At 47.2% G+C, this 18,368-nt stretch overlaps 3 protein-coding genes and 1 long non-coding RNA gene across 10 annotated transcripts; 2 read left to right on the top strand and 2 right to left on the bottom strand.

Annotated features, from left to right (window-relative positions):
* The first annotated feature begins 58 nt into the window (after positions 1 to 58).
* On the top strand, positions 59 to 2,354 carry LOC143373998 (uncharacterized). The gene is made up of 5 exons (XM_076821771.1): positions 59 to 434; positions 493 to 813; positions 887 to 1,139; positions 1,704 to 1,975; positions 2,087 to 2,354. Exons 1-5 carry the CDS (start codon positions 232 to 234, stop codon positions 2,352 to 2,354), a joined length of 1,317 nt encoding a protein of 438 aa, XP_076677886.1. The 5' UTR covers positions 59 to 231.
* Positions 2,352 to 11,200, bottom strand: Stat92e (Signal transducer and transcription activator Stat92E). 4 transcript variants are annotated; one of them, XM_076821752.1, is made up of 10 exons: positions 10,983 to 11,200; positions 10,188 to 10,342; positions 9,947 to 10,103; positions 9,521 to 9,867; positions 9,310 to 9,453; positions 8,763 to 9,231; positions 8,017 to 8,689; positions 7,787 to 7,942; positions 7,481 to 7,718; positions 2,352 to 5,095 (listed from the first exon to the last, which is right to left on the bottom strand). In XM_076821752.1, exons 2-10 carry the CDS (start codon positions 10,313 to 10,315, stop codon positions 4,921 to 4,923), a joined length of 2,487 nt encoding a protein of 828 aa, XP_076677867.1. In that variant the 5' UTR covers positions 10,316 to 10,342; positions 10,983 to 11,200; the 3' UTR covers positions 2,352 to 4,920. The 4 variants fall into 4 exon arrangements, with proteins under 4 accessions (XP_076677867.1, XP_076677866.1, XP_076677868.1 ...); XM_076821751.1 differs by having other exon boundaries at positions 10,925 to 11,200; XM_076821753.1 differs by lacking the exon at positions 10,983 to 11,200 and adding an exon at positions 10,768 to 10,901.
* Positions 11,201 to 11,361: 161 nt separating this feature from the next.
* LOC143373999 (uncharacterized) lies at positions 11,362 to 12,264 on the top strand. The gene is made up of 2 exons (XR_013086590.1): positions 11,362 to 11,680; positions 11,759 to 12,264. It is a non-coding gene; the product is annotated as an uncharacterized LOC143373999 (long non-coding RNA).
* Positions 11,564 to 13,856, bottom strand: Rtet (major facilitator superfamily domain-containing protein rtet). 4 transcript variants are annotated; one of them, XR_013086589.1, is made up of 7 exons: positions 13,283 to 13,847; positions 12,943 to 13,205; positions 12,574 to 12,865; positions 12,253 to 12,505; positions 12,115 to 12,168; positions 11,907 to 12,044; positions 11,564 to 11,847 (listed from the first exon to the last, which is right to left on the bottom strand). XR_013086589.1 is itself a non-coding variant. In XM_076821763.1 (7 exons), exons 1-7 carry the CDS (start codon positions 13,500 to 13,502, stop codon positions 11,753 to 11,755), a joined length of 1,320 nt encoding a protein of 439 aa, XP_076677878.1. In that variant the 5' UTR covers positions 13,503 to 13,836; the 3' UTR covers positions 11,564 to 11,752. The 4 variants fall into 4 exon arrangements, 3 of the variants coding, with proteins under 3 accessions (XP_076677878.1, XP_076677880.1, XP_076677879.1); XM_076821763.1 differs by having other exon boundaries at positions 12,115 to 12,205; positions 12,285 to 12,505; positions 13,283 to 13,836; XM_076821765.1 differs by having other exon boundaries at positions 12,115 to 12,205; positions 12,285 to 12,505; positions 12,943 to 13,173; positions 13,283 to 13,421.
* Between the last annotated feature and the right edge of the window lie 4,512 nt (positions 13,857 to 18,368).

Here is an 18,368-nt window from a genome sequence, read left to right on the forward strand (position 1 = left end):
TGGTTGAGATCAACACGAGAAAGAAGCAGCCACAGCTGCCATGCCACAGGCCAATAGAATGTCCGTGTAACGTTAAAGTATTTATCAATTTTCACCGACTCACCAACATTACCCGTTAGCAGAGGAAAGAATCATGCTCCTTTCACGCGCGTACAGTGCACCAAGAGGTACGTGCAACCGTCACGAGTGAAATCGTTCGCTCCAGAGAAACTCTACCGTCCACCCTCGAAAATGCTTGAGACTGGTACCACCTATCACTTGTCGTACTTAAACGTGGACCATGCAGATATGCGCCGTAGCAGATCCCAGGCCATTCGACCCACTCCAGCTCTCGCGAAAGCCGACGGAAAGTTCGCCAACGAGACCACGAACAGACTAAGTTACAAACCCGTGGGGCACGTCCCTAAAGCGAAGCCCATCCTGCCCAGGCAGAGGTACATTATTATCTGTCCAGCAAACTAGCTATTACAATCAACCACCCTCTCGAATCAGGGCCCACATAGGATTGGGCCGCATGGAGACTATCACAACCGCCCGCCACGATTACGCGGGCAAGCACGTGGAGAAGACAGAGAGCATCGTGCCCTGCGGGAACATTCGTTTGTGCACAGGTAAACTGGAGGGAAACACCACGGCGAAGCTCTCCTACGTGAACCCAGGTCCCATGGAACCGACCGCTAACTTCAAACCGATAAGTGTCTACTGTCCGCCCAGCGAGCCGATTCCTCACGACACCACGCAGAAGCTGAGCTATCAGCCTGTTCGCATCCAGGAGAAGGACGTGTGCCCCTGGATGCTGAAACCAACGTACAGGTACCTCGTCGTTACGCAATCCGTATACTTAATGGAAAGAGGCGAGGGGACGCTTCAACGAGACTGTTCCAAGACCCCCAGACATGGCGATGTGCATCAAGACGACGTACTCCGAGAGCTTCTTGAAAAACGAGGATGCTTGCATGGAGAAGCCGATCAAGCCCGCGGGAACCAACATACTTCCCCAGGGTGGCGAGTTCGCGGGGAAGACTATCTACAAAGAGAGCTACTTGGAGTCGAGCGTCATCGAGCGCGTGGAACCGTTCCTTCCTTGCGGCAGCATCTCGAGACCGGACGGCCTGATGTCAGGGGACACGACGAACAAGGTACAGCGAATTCAGCACTGGATACTGAGCAGTGGCGGATTTAACGGGCCCCATCCTCAAAAGAAAAAGAATTACGATTTTATCCAAACTATACTTATTTTCTGTACTACTACACTTACAATGGAAGATCCTGCACCCGGAAATTCAAAAGATTCTGAAACTTTGCGAATATGTAGGGGATTTCCTCCTGATTACAACGCAACTTTTGTTTGCTGTCCAAATTCACTCGAAGGGGGTGAAATTAACCCCTAAAAATTCGGCTAGAAAAACGCATTTAAAGTTTTCAGGACGATTTGATATTTGAAAAAAAATGTATATATTATTCAAAGATGTGTCTATCTTCATTGAAAAAATTTTATCGATAAAAGTGTTTTTGTCACTTAGAAATAAATCCCAGAGATGCGGTATTTCTTGACCTTGGCCAAGATGGTCTAACCCTTTAAATCCGCCACTGATGCTGAGGGTCGAGTACCAACGTCGAGTGTATCTCTTCTACAGACCACCGCGTCAACAGAGTGCTAAAGAATACGAATTGCCATTGTAATGGATTAAAACTCCTCGTAGTTGAGTTACCAACCGGTTCAAAGCGAGAAACGCCCGCCGATACTGCCCCGGCTTAGGACCATGATCGGTGACGGTCCGATGCAATCGGAGACGACTAACCGCTGCGATTTCGCGGCGAAAGCAGCGGTCCGGCCTGACCTGGTCGTCCCGTGCAACAACATCCGGAGCGCCGAAACGCCGATGGAAGACAGAACAACGGCCAGGATGTCTTACATGAAACCAGGGCGGATGGAAAGCGTGCAAAGCTTCAAGCCTGTCGCCCAGTACACCAGGTGTCTAGCTTGCCTTCCAAGTCGGTTATCTCTGGTTCCTAGAAGGATAACACAATGCACATGTTAGACGGGTCCTTCCACGAGCAAATATTTAACGCGCAAGTGTTGCAGATTACCTTACAAGATCGACTGCGACAGCGTGAGCAAGCTGTCCTACCAGGCGTGGACTCCGATTCCCAAGGAGAGCGTTCCGTGGGCGGCGAAGGGCAAGTATCAGCCACCGTCCGATCGCATGTGCAGCGACACTATTTACCAAGCCAGCTACCCTGCGCCCGGACACTACGAGGAGATATGCGTACCTGCGGACGACTGCGACTGCTTGGCCTCGGTGGACGAGTGCCCTGCTAGCGGGCGAGCAGAGACGCAACAAGAGTCGTAAACTTGGAACAAAATTTTATTCACCGAATCTGCGATATCCACGAGGATTACAAGCGACATTAAAATTACAAAAGTCTCTCCGTTCGCTCCGGTTTCGTTCGGAGATGAGGCCGGTAAAAGGGCGGAGGGGAAGAGATGACTATTTCCTACTACCGTATATACACAGTGAAAGCTTAAAAAAAAGAGAAACGCAAGGATGCCCGGTGATCGTCGTGGTACCAGAACGAAATTCTGCGGTCGAATGGTTTAAAAGGACAACTATTGTTAACGGCACGCGTCAGTAGTGGCATGCGGTGCTCGTGGCCTTACTTTACACACTTATACAATAATATATAACTATACTGTGTACAAGACGACGAATAACATATAACGCTCTTTTTTATCTTTTACAAACAGTAAAATCGTTCTCGATAATAAAATAAACTCTAATCTTTGATAAAAAGATCAATAGACAATGTTAACGTACGCTCTTCATAGGTTCCAGCTTATTACATACATACATACAGGTTTTTTTTATATATATGATATATATATATATACATATATATCTATATATATATTGTAAATATAATTGGAGGGGACAACAATGCGCGTAATCGTAATCATTCGTGAGACTCTGCATGCATCGTTGTTTTACGTACGCGCAACAATCGATAATTTTCTGCTTCCACTCGGTAACGTATATATACATATGCATATATATGTATAGCGCGCGGGAGGGGACGATAATTAAGGCATAAATTCTTCAACCGCGGATAAATCTGCAAAAAGTTCTACCAAATATATATACATATATATGCGATAGATAGGGATATCTTCAAGAAGTAGTATCGTCACGACCACAATTTCGAAAATCGCAAGGCACGTATTCGGATCACGCGAATCACACAACGTTTACATCCTTCTCCATAGTGTTTGCACAAACCCCGTACAACTTCGCTTTGCCACACGTCCCGTCGATAAATTAAAAGCCTCTGCGCAGGGTGGGAAATAGATTGCAGGCACAGGCTTCACACCGGACGACGGATATCTCTCAGACAATTAATTCCCCCAGGTTCCGTTACTGCTCGGTAACCGCACAAGCTCCTCAGATATCGTTCTAGAAACAATTATCCTGATTACCTGTGTCCGTACAATTATTCGCACCCTGCATATTCCCTGTAATTTCGCTATTTACAGAAATGCACGGAAATGATTGTCTCTGCTTACACGTCCTACAGCTTGCTTGATTATTCTCTGGTATCACATCTCTAGATCCCGCTGATCGTTCAAAGCCGTTATCATCGGCTTACCCCTCTCGATAAGCCGAGGTTGGCGCTTTAATTCTCTCGCAATTGTTAGGCCGTCGCGGAGGACCGCCAGACGGAAGGGAACGAGTTAAGGCCGTCGCGCATTTTGGCGAAGCGAGTCGAAGAAATTAATAATAATTAATTGCCGCTGCGCTTCGGTTCCGTCTTCCCTTCGTATCCCCGCGGTTCGCCAAAATGCGCGACGGCCTTTAAGGTCCCTTAACGATGCCTGCCCGCTCTCGTTTTATAGAAAAGACTCTCTAAAACTGTTCTACGTGACGACGCGAGTCGACCCTAGCTCGCCGCTACTCAACCTCCTTCGTACGTCCACAATAACGCTTTGTACCAAACATTCCTTCGCGTCCTCCTCTCTCTCTCTCTCTTCCCTTCCCAAATTCCAGTCAGACGTAAAAACTTCGACTAAAACGACTAAACGTTCAGGAAAAGTTAATACGTTAGGCACACACGGACAAAAAGCTCGATAAAACTAAATCTCGTAAAAGGCTCGTTGTAAATACAGCGCACAGATAAAACACCATTCGGTAGGTCCTACTACACGGGACGAACGTTAGTCGCAGACCAATCATCCATCCGCCAGTCCGATCCCGTTTTCTCGGATACACTATTTCGGCTCGAGATGTCGTTGGAACCCGTTAAAACTTGAAAAAAAAAAAAAAAATAGAAACAAGCTATCGCTTCGCACACCCGACGTGACAATGGTTTCTAGTTTCTAGGCGAACCCGAGAAACTAAGTCGCGGTACACGCACAACGCGTTTAATCGCAATTAAACATCCTCGATCATAACATACATGCATATATTAATATAAACACAGCGATCGATCATTTCCAATCGTCTGCGCAACAATCGGAATCGCCGCAGCTAGCTTTCAGGTATGTATATATACATACACACACACACACACACATATATATATATATGTATATATATATTGCACTTACGCGATGATAATTAAAAAGATATGCCACGCTGTCGAAGACCAAGTGTTTCTACCACGTGTAGGGGTTACAGGCGAACGATATCGTAAAGCAGACGTGGAGAAACATTTTTTCTGTTTCTACAACCCTCCCCTATATCGGACAACAATAGCGATGTAGTTACAGTAACAGTAGACACAAATCGCATCCGCGGAGGGTGTTCGTGCCGCGGTAAACTCGCGAGAATCGAATGGTGAAAGGGGAGGATAAGACTCGGTGGGGGGCTGCGATCGAGCGCCGGCACGCTGGTGATCGCAGGGGGACGCTCGCGCCTGACCTACCTATTGCGGTTTAGCGTTGTAAGATTGTATGAACTCGGAGAAGCTAAAGCCGTTCAAGTGATCCCAGTTGAGATTTTCGTCGATCGAGGGCAGCTCGCTGGGACCCATCAGCTCCACATAGTCCATGTCCGAGTTTGCTCGCCCAACGCTTGACTGGCCAAGGCCCGGAGCATAGCTACCACAAATCAAAACACAACCCCAATCACTGGCATAGCAAAGGAGAACGATGTCTCGTTACTAATCCAAATACAATTTTACGTACGGTGGGGGCTGGGTATCATCCACCGCAGTGATTTAATATTCTCTCTCTCTCTCACTCTCTCTCTCTCTTTCTCTCTCCCTTTCTCTCTGCATAATCTATACTGTCTCAGTTTATTTTACAGTTCATGTTTAGACTGGTTAGCTGATATCGTTCTTGCAGAAACGCGTGACCGATTATAGCCGGATATAGCCGGTACAACACGGCAAGGGACGTTTGAGCAACCACACAGAGAAGACAGATCATCCCCCAGGCTGGAGATGGGCGTCCGATCCGTTCCCTTGCCGACATCCAATCAGCTCGGCCGTCGTCCTGTTTCGAGTCGCTTCGAACATCATTTCGTATCTCAGAAATTTAAAAGAAAGTCTCGTTCAGCCTCCCGGGACGCCGTTCCGTTCGAGCGATTCGAGACGGACCCGTCCAACTGATTCGGAACGCCTCGAAAGCCCATCGCCACCAACCCCACGATTTGGAAATCGATCGGTCACTCGAGAAACAAACTCACGTATCACCCTTTGCAATTAATACGCGTGTACAGTGTCATTCTTTCTCTCTTTCTCTCTCTCTCTCTCTCTCTCGCTCTCTCTCTCTTTCTCCCCAGAGCAATTTGTCAACGACACTTGCCCACCGTGGCGAGACCCTTCTATTTCTCCGTAAGCGTGCGTTCGCCTGCCAGCAGAACCGTGTGTGTGTGTGTTTATAGTTTTCCGATGCATCGTGATTGGAGCTGCGTTTCTTACTTTTCATCCGATCTCTGTCGATTCAGGAGTAGCGTTACAGCTCTAAAAAGCGCATTTACAATCCGTTGTTGTGGTTGTACCGGCTTGCTCCAGGCCTTTACCCTCCGTTTCTCTCGGAGTCTCGTGTTAAGCCCGAGTATTCTATTCCCTCGTGTCACGATATTCACCCTCGTTCAGCTACTTTCAGGCCTCCCTTTCTGTTCCTCCCTTTCCAAACGATATTCCATGTACACGAAAAAGGCATACACACGCGCGTGCACATGGAGCGTACATTTCTGCGCATACAAGACACTACGAGCGAAGCGGGAGCTTCTGTTACTCGAGAAGATCGTTCGTGTTGCTCTCTGCCTTGTTCATTTAAGAAGCCATGGATAAGCCGTTTCGCTACAAAAAAAAAAAATAGAGGAGGAAGTGGGGGCACATGTACAAAATTTGGCAGTCTGAGAAGAAAGTCACGAGCTATCCAGTTTCTTCGCCAACCAACCTCCCTTTCTCTCACTCTCTCTCCCTCTCGCGTTCCCCGCGTTCCTGCTACAAACTAAATATCGTAAGTTACAGAAGAAAAAGGGGGAGAATAGAAGAAGAAGAAGAAGAAGATGAAAGAACGAATAAATCGACGGCCGAATTGCTCCTCGCGCCTCGAAACCCTCCGCTCGTCTATTCCTTGGACGGACTCTGATTACCGCGCCGCTTTGCAAGCGACGCTCGCGCAGCGCCGTCCCTTTTTCTACCTCGTTATAAAAAATGCTCGCGTGGAGGATCTCGGAGGATTCAACGGCGGCGTCATTCTTAACACTACGTACGTATTCTTATCGGTAAGTGATTATTAATATCGGAACGGAGTGTGCTGGGCGACACGAAGACCAAATTGAAGGCTACCACGGAGATGCAACGAAAAAGAAATGAAAATCAAGAGACCGGTCGTTCGTACACAAACTTTTCCGCGGAGTCTGTCTTCAGGCGCCCAGTATCCTTCAATATAATCTGTTCCCTTAACGCGACACCTTAAGTACTACTTTATACCTCTCGCTTAGCAGTACAATGTCGTAAAAACTCTTCGAAATGTCCATATAAGAGAGAAAAAAAAAAGATGGGGGTTTTATAAAAACGTGCGAAACTATATAATATCACTGTAAATATTTTCTAAATGTTCGTAAAAATTGGAACATAAAAAGAAACAATACTGACGTCATCTGCGCAGATAGAATACAAAAGACATGCAAAGCAAAGAGATTATCTCGGTCGTAGAGGAATGTGTCCTGATTTCGCCGTGTCGACGGATCCACGTCTGATTATTGTCTGATTTGCGATGATGATTCATCTGTGATAGTATGGTGTCCTTGGTCATTTAGAAAAGGAATAACCGTTGCACAGTCACCGGAAACGATATGCTCGTTGTATGCTACCTTAAGAGCCGACAGTAGTTACTTGAGTTTCTAAGTACGAGTGTACGAGAGTCAAACAAGAAACCTTTGCATATCTTGTATGAAGTATCTATGGCAGTGGTTTAACCTATTAAAAATAAATGATAAGATTGATACTTTAGATCCAGGGGACTGACCTGGAAGCCACCGACGGAGTGTCGCGCGTCACGGACGGGTCGGGACTGTGCGCTTGGAACATGGTGGACGGCGTCGCGGGGTAGCTACCCCCTGGACCGCTCTGGCCACTGTTCCCGACCCCGCTGACCACAGAGGAGTGGGACGGGGTCTGGCTACCGACAATTGGTCCACCCCAACCAGGTACGTGCGTCACTAACAGGGGTTTCACGTATCCGTTTGTCGACGTGGACTGATTTTCTGTGAACAAAGTAGATCGTGCAACGTCAGAGTCGACTTAAAGGAAGGAGCACGACGAAGGCCCATACCTGTGAACGGCGTATAGTATTTGGAGAACGCTTGATCCTTTGAAAGGTCTGGATAGAGGTAGAGCAAGTGCTGCAAATCGGACACCCGATCCGCCAGACTGCGAATCGCGAAATCCTTGCTCGTGAACGGCTGTAGCATGAAGACTTCCGTTTGGTCTGCATCAGAGTTAACATCAACTATAAAATAGAACGATAGAGCGTGCAGCGGTACAGGTGGAACGATACCGTACCTCCAACCCATGCGATGGTGATACCACCGAGTTCAGAGTCTGAGAATCGCATGAGGAATGTCCCCGACGCGCAGTTGGCCAACATTTCTTCCGTTTGTTTCTTCCTTACGAATCCCAATATGTATCCGTCGATCCACGGGCCCCTCAAGTGCTCCCTGGTTAACTTCATCACGGCGTAAAACCATTCCCAGAAGGTGAAGTTCCTCTCGGGTAACGGCTCCTTGCAGAACTGTGCCCAGCTCAGCATCAGACCGGAGTAGTCTTGCCCGCTCGCGTTTCCACCGCGGAATACCTTTTCCGCGAGGAACCGGAGGTTATCCTCTGTCAACGAGCGACCCGTCGCCGATCTGAACTTCACGTTCAGTGCCTCGGCTGCCTGGCTCCATGGAACTTTGTCGGGAACCACGAACGGCACTCTTCCGGGCTCGGCGAAAGCGTTGTCCCAAGTGACCGTGGCCCACGCGTGCGGCTCCTGGTTCCCGTGCACGATCACCACCACTGGCAAGCTCAACGTCCACACTTGGAATACCAATTCACCTCCTCCAACGCTGAATTGCGACTGGAAGAGGAGCGAAAACTTCTCGTCCATCACAGACTCCGTTCCTTTCTTCTCCGCCCTTTTGATCTTCTTCAATTGCATGTTACGGAAGCTTACGGAGAGTTGCCTCGTGGCCTAGTAAATACAATCACGCTTGTTACATATACCCGTTATACGAATGCAATTCACATTCCGCAGTTTCCCTTACCTGATGATACTCCATCGTTCCTGTGTTGTTCAGAATTTCACCGCTAGCTTCCCCGCTTTTCGCCATTTTGTCGCTCTTCAACAGAGCTGTGGCCTGAGCCTCGCTGATGATGCTGACTTTCACTTGAGGGGGAGTCATGTGGACGTTTAACTTTCCGCCCACGAGAAGGCGTACCGTACTCGTGAAACGAGTATTGGTCTTCATCACTTGCGGTGGTTGCTTTTCTATGATGAACGTGCTAGTAACCAGGGAGCTAAGGAGCTGCGTGATCTGCGAATTCAATGTAGGAAGAATATCCTGCATGCCCGGTGGTTCCAGTGCGAACTTCTGCTTCAAGCGTTCCGCTTCCTTGATCTGTTGACGATTCAGCCAAATCAACTCGGCTAGGCTTTCGCACCACTCCTGAATGGTGTCCAAATTACTGTTGAACGGTGTGCCGTTTCCGGCTAATTGCTGATCTCTCTTCCATCTACGAAACGAAAGCTCCCGCGTTTCAAACACGCTCGAAACTCTTCCCCGAGCTAGTCAAAATCGAAGGGAATTTTACCTGATGAGTTCATCATCCAAAACTCTAGACTGCAAGCTGTTCAGTCTGGTGATGGTGTCTTTCAGTTTGTCAGCTAGTGTCAACCGCAACTGCATTAAACCAGCCACTTTATGATTGAGTAGTTGCTCTTGCTGCTCGGTTTGCCTGTAACAATATCGTTTTCAGGTTTAACATCCGCGAAAACAATTCATTTGGTTGCCGAAAGCGTTACCTCCTGATCTTCTTCTCCAGGTCCAAGTTTTGCTGATTCTGCGGCTGCGTCGCAAGATGTTGGAGGTGCGCGTTCAATTTCGTACATTCGTGATAACTGATAGCGAATGCTTCCTGTTCTTGCTCCATTTTTCGCAAGTCTTCCCCGGTTTCCTGCGTCCTGCGCCGCAGAGACTCCACGTGCTGCGCTATCTCCGCGACGGCGTCGCTGATCAACCCGACTTTTCCTCCTGTCATGCTCATCAAAGCGCCACCCAAATTCTCTACTTGCGCTACTAATTTCATTTCTGTCCCTAGACAGTGTCTAATTATTCTATACAACATCGATGGATTGTGGGTGTATCTTTGCTGTAAGAAAATCAAAGATTACATTCGCTTTATCTTCCTCCAAATTGCTCCGTAATATACAACAGACCCGACAACTTACACGAAAATTCTTCGCAGCCTCCATTAACTTCAATTTCGTCAGAAACATATCGTCCGTATTCAAGGAAGCTGCCTTGGATTCTAATTCTTGTATCAGGGATATTACAAGATTAGCTATGTATTGTTCGTGCTGTGGATTTTCAGGCTCTACGTCGGTCCTACGGCACAAACACCATTGCAGTCAAAAGATCCACGAATACGAAATACAAGTACTCTTCGAGACACCGATGCAGCTGACTTACCACATTTTCTCTTCTATCCAAGAAGACAAAAAATGCCGCACCTCTATCGGAAAGTGCTCCCCGTATACCGAACGCACTTGTTGCAGCGCATCTTGCGGCAGTTGCTGCGCTTTCGCCCACAGCGACATTTTGATCTATTCTATGAATCTTGCACCCTGAAAGAACATAATGGTTAGAGGAGAGCTACCAACTCGAACTGCTTCTACCTCTGTTACAAAGCGAAGTTCGGGACGGCGCATATATAGGAGTAATTGCTCTCATTGATAACAACGACGATGTACTACTGCAAACTCAGTGGTATAACCATAAACCAACAATGCGCTGCGACCCTTCGTTATAAATTCGATCCATAAAAAGCAGGAAACACAGTCAGCCCAAGATTTGACGTGGATATTTTACAAAGCACGCAAGCACACTATCGTTCGGTGAAAAAGAAAAAATCAAAATGCCTGATAAGCTCAACGAGGGGCAAACGGACACATGCTCCAGGAGCTCGAGCGAATCGCAAAGAGTCTCCCCGCGTTCGTTAATGCCGGAGAATTACCAAGCCTTAATGTACGCTGACTTAAAAGATATTAACCGTGCTAATATCTCGGCCATCCGATCGAGCCCGTCGCGGAAAACATAGCACCGAGGCCCGCGAGTGCGAGAACGTGACGTAGTGCAGTAACGCGTAAATAGATAAGCGGGAGGGGCAAAAGGATAACGTGCCCGTATCAAGAATCGCTCGCGCTCACCTGCTGCTAGTCCGAAGACAAAAGCAACTAGGATCTGTGCTGTATATTCTCTCACTACCTATGTTTCTCTCTCCCTCCCTCTCTCTGTCTGTCCCGCTTGCCTCTGCCAATCCGATCGGGACGTGACTTCTGAACCGATCACAACCAGTCCGCCGCGCAATAATCGTAATCGTAATGATCGCAGGGGACCGGTCGCACGCGCGAATCTCATCAATAACTTTCCCTGCCCCGCGTTACTCCCATCAGCGCGGACGACGACGGAGTGCCGCGAATTCCGAGAATTCCCTACCGTAAATGGCGCGGCGGGAACAGGAAGGGGTACGTCACGTGACCGCGAGGCCAATCGCGCATGCGCCTCCCTCTGCGGTTTTCCCAGTGCATGCAAGCCTATAGCGACACGTATTATCTATATATATATATATACACACACACACATATGCAGCCTCTCGACCCCTGAAAATTTCTGTTATCAATCAATCGGCTGATTACTCTTCTACTCTATCTAGGACTTATCAGGACGAGCAAACCTATACTATCCTTGTGCAACGATCTTTTTTCATTTATAGTATCGAGATATGTACTGATAACTGGCGAATTGATGGTTTCTCTTATTATTACATCATATCCTGTTCTCTGGACTCGCGCTGTTTAAAATATATTATTACACGGAGTACAGTAATTGTATAAAGAATACTTTCTTAAAAATCTTTACAATACATCGTACAAAATCTCTTGTAAAATATAAAAATACTGCTTGCATTGAAACGTATAAGTACATATACGTTCGTAAATATAATATCCTGGCGTTGAATTTTTTCATATGTTTCTTCAAAGCGACTTTACACCTCGGAGAATAAAAGGCGGCAGTACGAGGAAGATAGCACCAGTGAGGTATGTCACCTTGCTGCCGACGCACCAGAAAGCTGGAATAGAACACGATGATACACGGGTGTATTTACGCGACTGGGTGGTTTGTTCCTACCTGAGGAAGCTACGACGGGCCCGCAAGCCCGAGCTAATGCCCCGAGGGAACGGAAGACACCTGTTATCGCCCCTTTCTGGTTCTCAGGCCCGATTCGTGTCACCAGTGTCATCATACAAGTTACAACCATGGCAGTGGCTACGGTGCATAAAGACATACAAAGTAGTTTCTAAAATTCATGAGGACGTAGATAGGCGTACACACTCACAAATTGCGAATAGAAGTACTCCGATAGACAGTGTTAATATACTTTCCGCCATCCCTACACACACAAACGCCGGAATTATTAACCATAAGCCCTAAAAATGTTTTTGCGATGTAGTTGGTAGGAAGTAAATAAACGCACAAGTCTTTACGACGATTATCAAAGATATTTACCAGCTCTACAGTCCATTTCGTTTTGTTAGGTGGAATCGTCCTTACCCAACTCCCTTGCAGAAGTGCCATAACCAATCCAATCGCTAGAAACATCCACCCCTGTTGCATACTTGTAAATTCAAACAGATAATGAGTCAAGAACGTCAAGGTGAACTCCAAGCCGCTGTAGATGAACAGATATATGAAGTAAGCGATGCCCAATGTCTTCAAGTTCTGTTTATCTGAAAGGACGCATAATCTTTACCAATGTCAACGGAATAAGATCAAAGAGAAATGTTAAAATATTCACCTTGACAATTTAAGCCGGATACTCCGTTGAACTGGAACAAATCTATGGGATTGATATAAGTGATAGCCCCAGATATACCAGACTTGAGAGTTGTTGCTCTGTGATGAGGTGGTAAGGACTCTTTTAAGCTGCAAGCGATAAAACATACATCGCTGGTTGCTAGGAAGAGGGCGAACACAGCGGGTACTATGTACCAAGCTTTGTCCCTATCATTGCTCGAGATCCAAGCAAAGAAGGCACCTATCATTGGCCCCACAACAAACCCTATGGAAAAAGCAATACCAACAAGTGCCTAAAAATAAAAAAAATAAAAAATTGTGACTTGATCCATTTCTTCACGTTTCCTTCGCCAATTCCTCTAATCTATACCATTGCTTTTCCCCTTTCCTTTGCAGATGTAACGTCAGAGATAATAGCCATGGATAAACTAATATTTCCTTTGCTAATACCGCCGACGAATCTTGCCAGTACGAAAACAGTGAAATTAAAAGACAGTGCCCACAATAAATAGGACATCATAATGCCTGTTAAACAAAGCAACATCAATGGTTTCCTTCCATAGATATCCGACAATGCTCCTACAATTGGCGAACCCAAAAACTGTAAAAAGGAGTACATAGAACCAAGGAAACCTACAAATTAAATTATATGCCATTGTTAATGCCCATCTGTAACTCTTTGAATTGGGAAAAAAAAAAAGGAAACCAACCTCCATAAAGCACAGAACTAACTTTTTCGGGAGCATCAAAAAATTTTCTCGCGCTCTGTACGTAGTGCAAGATTTTGAAATACAGGCCTTGGTCGTTTTCTACGTGCTTATAATAATCTAGTAATGCCGGCAACAGTGGTAATATCATGGTGAATGCTAATAGATCCAGAAGTAAGGAAATGAATACCACTTTAACGGTATTATCTTTTATTTGGGCCATTGTCAAATTTTCTATATACACTTTACAGAGGTGTAAGCATTTAACGGAAAGATATCGAGTATATTAAAATACAGTGGACCATTAAATATCATTCAGGTATTTATGGTTCGGCCTCCATCAAGCGCATGATTAAATATACTTAGGAAACTTCACTTTAACTTTTAACGCGTGGCATGATCTTCGTGAAACAAGATGTTTCGCCGGAAGACGTGAAATACAGATTAACGGGGATACTTTCTAGCTCGTCCATCGTAAACGCTGGGAAGGATTAATTCCCAGAAGTGAAAGGGTTTGACCCACTTTGCGGAAAGGCTTTCGGAAACTTCCGCGATCTGTTGCCGACCGTTCGCGCGGACGATAAAAGAGAAAGACTTTTTATCGACGTGTCGCGCTATTACCCAAAATAGATAATGCAACGAACATTTTTTTACTATCGATTAAACAGAGACTCTAACGTATTGATCATTACGATAGGCTGGCCCACGTGTCGCGTATGTCGCGTAACAAATAAAACCGATCGGAATTACTTAACTATGCAGTGACAGACTACAATCTTCCAAAGTACCGTCAACCTTATTATTCAAATTAGATAACTGCAGATTGACGATTATAAGGGAATATGCCTGTAAAAACCTGACGTAAGTAGAGAATATACATTGAATCACGGTTAATCGCCACATTGTTTTTATTTGCCAGTGAAGCGAAAAATAGCACAAACAGGCGCACCCAGAAACATTACGTACGTTTAACTTCCGGTTGCACACGATACAAAGTGTTCATGTGTACACGTTTCACGGCACGAACACGCCTGCACTCGACCACGAATCCACTTCCTCGACGGGAACAAAGATCTTTTGAAACCCGTCCCAAAGTGTAACGTCGCCTGGAACGACCGTTTTTAACGCACATCTTTCAATCCTTTTTTTTCCCCCCTAATGCAGGCACCATGGAGATGAATTATGGACATCGGAAACCAGCTTCCCAGCCTCCATTGTGCGAATGCTATTGCTAATAATCGTGTTAATCCGAAGAGTATACGCGACATCCGGAGCAAGACCGATTCGAATAAACCCATACCATTAATAATTCCACAGTACGCTGGAAATTAGACGAACCGGCGGGCCCACGAGCACACAAATCCCACCCAAGTCTGCTTTCGTACGATTAAAGAATTTTACGAATAGTTCTAATCTACGCATAGAACAGGTGGCCGAGAACCAGCAGCGTTCTACCACGGCTAAAATTTAACCAAGGGATTCAACGCTTGCCATCTGGGCCTTACGGTGTGAAGCACATGCGGCCCATCGATGCCATTCCGTGGCATGTGTCGATGCACCTCGACTTCTCTCATATTCCCTAACGATAACATAAACAACGCGAGAGGGAACGACAGAGAGAAGATTGTAATCTCGCAGGACAAACAGGTGTTCAAATTCGTCTAATTCGACGGTTCACAATTCCACGCGCACGCATCGGTGCACCATTGAGATTAGAAGCTAACGAAGATACACCTATGTAAATATTTTCGTAGGAATACATCTCTCGCTCAGCAGCGCCGCAGCGTTCGATCGAGCGCCACGATAAGCTCCCGTTGCAAGACGAAACTGCGTATGAAATCTGTACGGGGCTTTGCCCATTGTCCCGTCGCCCGGCGGAGGCGAGCGCAGAAATAGGAATTTCGGGAGGATTCTGCCAGGATCGTTATTGTCGAGTTAGCTCGTTTCAACGAGGTCGCAGGTATGCAAAGAGACAAAGCGGCCGAACTTAAAATCCCGTGAGGAGGGGTGCGTTCGTAAGACCGTGCACAACGGAGCTGGGCCCCGGGAGGGGCGGTGAAGGAAGAAAGGAACCGAATTGAACGAAAGCCAGGCAGATGGGGAAACCCGGAGCAGGGAAAATCGACAATTTTCTAGGAAGCACAGGGGCTTCGGCTTGTAAACGCGTACACAGTGGAAATTCACCGGACAATGAGGACAAAGAGAATTTTCGGGTAGCGCGGGTACGCGTACCGGCTGGCAAGCTGCATCGGGGCGCGCAGCTAACGCTCTTGCCGCTCTTCTTCCCGCGTAAGCCCCCGGTAGGTATTATGAACTAGGTGCGCGCCAGCGCTTTCGAAAAACCAGACAGCCATCGCGTGTATCCCATAAACACGAGTAAAGGGAGGACCCTCCTCTCTCTCTCACGGATTGTAAATCCTCGTTCCTGGACGGTATTAAAGGGAAGAGGAAGATGACGGGGTCCGTCAACCCCCAATACAACCAGAGGACACGAGCGTTCAGCTAGGAGGTGCCTGTGCACACGCTGGAAACCGGGATTCGAGCGGTGCCGGTGTCGCAGTTCCGAGGGGTGAGAAAAAAGAAACCAACTGAAATGAACCAAGGCGAGGAACAAGGGGGGTAGAGCGAGCGAGAGAGAGAGAGGGGGGGAGGGGGGAGAGGAGGATAGGAGCGAACGTTCCGACAAAAATAAAGAAGGAGAGGAGAAAGAAAAGGACGAACCGAAAAAAGGATGGAACAACGGCACACGGTGGAAATAAGGAGAACAGAGGAGACTGTATTGGAGAGTATCGTATGCGTTCGGTTCGACCTGTACATCTATATAGAGTAGTGTAGTACCGACGTAGGAATAAGGATATGTAAGCGCGCGTGCCCGCGCAACCGACAGCAGATGCGCTCACAGCGCAGCTGTCCTCCTACAAGTGGTTCTCAATCACTCAATGTTTTCCATTCCCTTTCTTCCCTCGGATATGCGTGTCAACGTTAGCCGAAAGAATAACACGGCAAGGGGACATCTCGATAAACTCTCTCAATGATTCCACTATGAATTATTATCTACGCCCGACTCGTGCTTAAATACCGTACAAAAACATTCCGGCTTGCTGGACGAACGGTCTCTCCCGATTGACACACGAGCCGCGCCGAAACTTATCTCGCGATATCGCGCGCCCATTTAAAGGAAATGCTTCGCGGTGCACGCTTGACGCTTCGAACCAGCACGATATTCAAATACAGCTTCTTCGTTTTTTCGTCCGTAAACGGTCAGCGCGGAGAGACGTCGCGACGTGTCGGTGGTCCCTGTGGCCGAGTCACGGCCCACGATGACAGCGGAGCACGTGCTGAACGCGGAGGTTCAGCTGTTCCAGGTGAAAATACGCACGAACTTAGCGATACAGCTTGTTGAACGGTTGAGAAGTTTAATACATTATCGCGCGGCTACATAGTCGCCGCGTGAATCACGATTTCCACGCGACGGGTCTTAACGTCTGCGCGACGCATTTCGAATTCGCGCGATCAACCGTGCAACTGTAACCTGGGGTCACTATCGCCCTGCACACTGGCGAGCGGTTGCACACTTTTGCGAAAACCTACAGCTGTCAATATCTGTATTTCATTAAAACGTTAATTCAGGTCCTCGCATCAACAGGGGTGTTATGAGGTGTGATATATATAAAAAAAAATTCTAAATCATTTGGTGAAAGTTCGATGCAAATCCGATAACAAACGAGCGATTTACTGCCAATGCTGCAGATTTGAAAAGTTCGCCAAAAATAGAAATAAAAACTTATCGACTCGATAGCTACTAATTCTGTGAAAATATATATTCTTCAATTAGTGCTATCTTTTTAACGTTAAGTCAAAGGAATAATTTTATAAACAGTTCTTTCGAATTTACTTGAAGTTGGTAAATAGGGAGCTGCGCCCCTCTTGCCGCAAGGTCCTCAATGACAAAAGATATATGTGCTTCTCTGTCCCCTGCAATGTTTACATTCGTGCGAAAGAGATGCGATAAAATGTTCGTAAAACGCAAACGACCCCCAAAGTACAATTTGTATTCATGTACCCTCCATTTCTGGATGAAGGAAATTCTTCGATTTCACGAGAGAGGATTGCAATTCGTCTACTCGATGCTCGGCGCTCCGCCGTTGACACATTGTAGCCAATGTCGCGAGTCCTACGCAGTCGACGCGGATGCCATCGATCGACGACCGTTCGTAACACGCGAATCGCCGAAAGCGTGGCAACAGATTCGTTCGCTGAAACAAAAATTAGGTCACAGTGTAATCTCCAACGGGCTTGGTAAGAATTTCGTTACGTTACGTCCGAAAGACGGTGCGCAGGAAAGTCCCCGACTGTATCGATCGCGATGCGGCCCAGCTATTGTAAAATTCGACTGACCCTTTTCTTTTTCCGCCGCCGTGGGATAGTTACCTGACGAGGATAACAGAGGAGAACAAGAGGAGCGGTATACGTCACGTATTTGACAGGCGGAGCAAAATTCAGGACAGCTGATACAATTTTGGCGGGCTTTACCGGTGGATCCCGCGCCACAAAGCGGCGCTGGGGAAAGAAGGACGAAGAAGGAGCGCGCGAGGCGCGAGGAGAGGACGGTCGCTGGTAATGAAAAGAAGGAGAAAGAGACGGGGTACGGCAGATGGGCGGGAAGAGGGGGAAAGCAGAGAAAGACGGCGCGAGATAGAGAAAGGGGGCGGGGAGGGGAGAGCAAGAAGAAGCGAGAGAAGAAAGGAGGAAGTTAGAAGGAGGATCGGGGTAGCAGTGGACGAAGACGGAAAGATTAGAGTAGGGGTCGGAAAGGAAAAGGGACGGAAGAGGAAAAGGAGGGAAGCTTCAAAGTTGGTTGTTGCTGCTGTTAAATAAGAATAAACCCCTCCCCACCACGCGGCCCAAGGGGCACCTATATAGCCGGGGGCTTTCATGTACATGGGGCCCAAAAAGAATAAAGCGCCGAGACACCTGGTTACGGGCAGCAGTTTGTCGACAACTCTCTGCGCGGCACGGTCGTCGCGTCTTGGCTCTCTTCACGCTGCTCTTCAGCGGCAGCCTCGTTGTTGTTGGATACACACTCACC

The sequence above is a fragment of the Andrena cerasifolii genome, chromosome 10, assembly GCF_050908995.1.
Source record: "Andrena cerasifolii isolate SP2316 chromosome 10, iyAndCera1_principal, whole genome shotgun sequence".
In the NCBI taxonomy this organism is placed as follows: domain Eukaryota; kingdom Metazoa; phylum Arthropoda; class Insecta; order Hymenoptera; family Andrenidae; genus Andrena; species Andrena cerasifolii.

What these genes read in the sequence shown, in the direction of transcription:
- Rtet (XM_076821763.1), bottom strand. Translation starts at nt 13,502, where the DNA reads ATGGCCCAAATAAAAGATAATACCGTTAAAGTGGTATTCATTTCCTTA. An exon ending in ATCCGGCTTAAATTGTCAAG is followed by an intron (nt 12,506 to 12,573) that starts GTGAATATTTTA and finishes GCGTCCTTTCAG; the next exon opens with ATAAACAGAACTTGAAGACA. An exon ending in GCCCGTCGTAGCTTCCTCAG is followed by an intron (nt 11,848 to 11,906) that starts GTAGGAACAAAC and finishes GTTCTATTCCAG; the next exon opens with CTTTCTGGTGCGTCGGCAGC.
- Stat92e (XM_076821752.1), bottom strand. Translation starts at nt 10,315, where the DNA reads ATGTCGCTGTGGGCGAAAGCGCAGCAACTGCCGCAAGATGCGCTGCAA. An exon ending in TGGATAGAAGAGAAAATGTG is followed by an intron (nt 10,104 to 10,187) that starts GTAAGTCAGCTG and finishes TTTGTGCCGTAG; the next exon opens with GACCGACGTAGAGCCTGAAA. An exon ending in AGGCTGCGAAGAATTTTCGT is followed by an intron (nt 9,868 to 9,946) that starts GTAAGTTGTCGG and finishes ATTTTCTTACAG; the next exon opens with CAAAGATACACCCACAATCC.
- LOC143373998 (XM_076821771.1), top strand. Translation starts at nt 232, where the DNA reads ATGCTTGAGACTGGTACCACCTATCACTTGTCGTACTTAAACGTGGAC. An exon ending in ATGCTGAAACCAACGTACAG is followed by an intron (nt 814 to 886) that starts GTACCTCGTCGT and finishes GACTGTTCCAAG; the next exon opens with ACCCCCAGACATGGCGATGT. An exon ending in CCTGTCGCCCAGTACACCAG is followed by an intron (nt 1,976 to 2,086) that starts GTGTCTAGCTTG and finishes CAAGTGTTGCAG; the next exon opens with ATTACCTTACAAGATCGACT.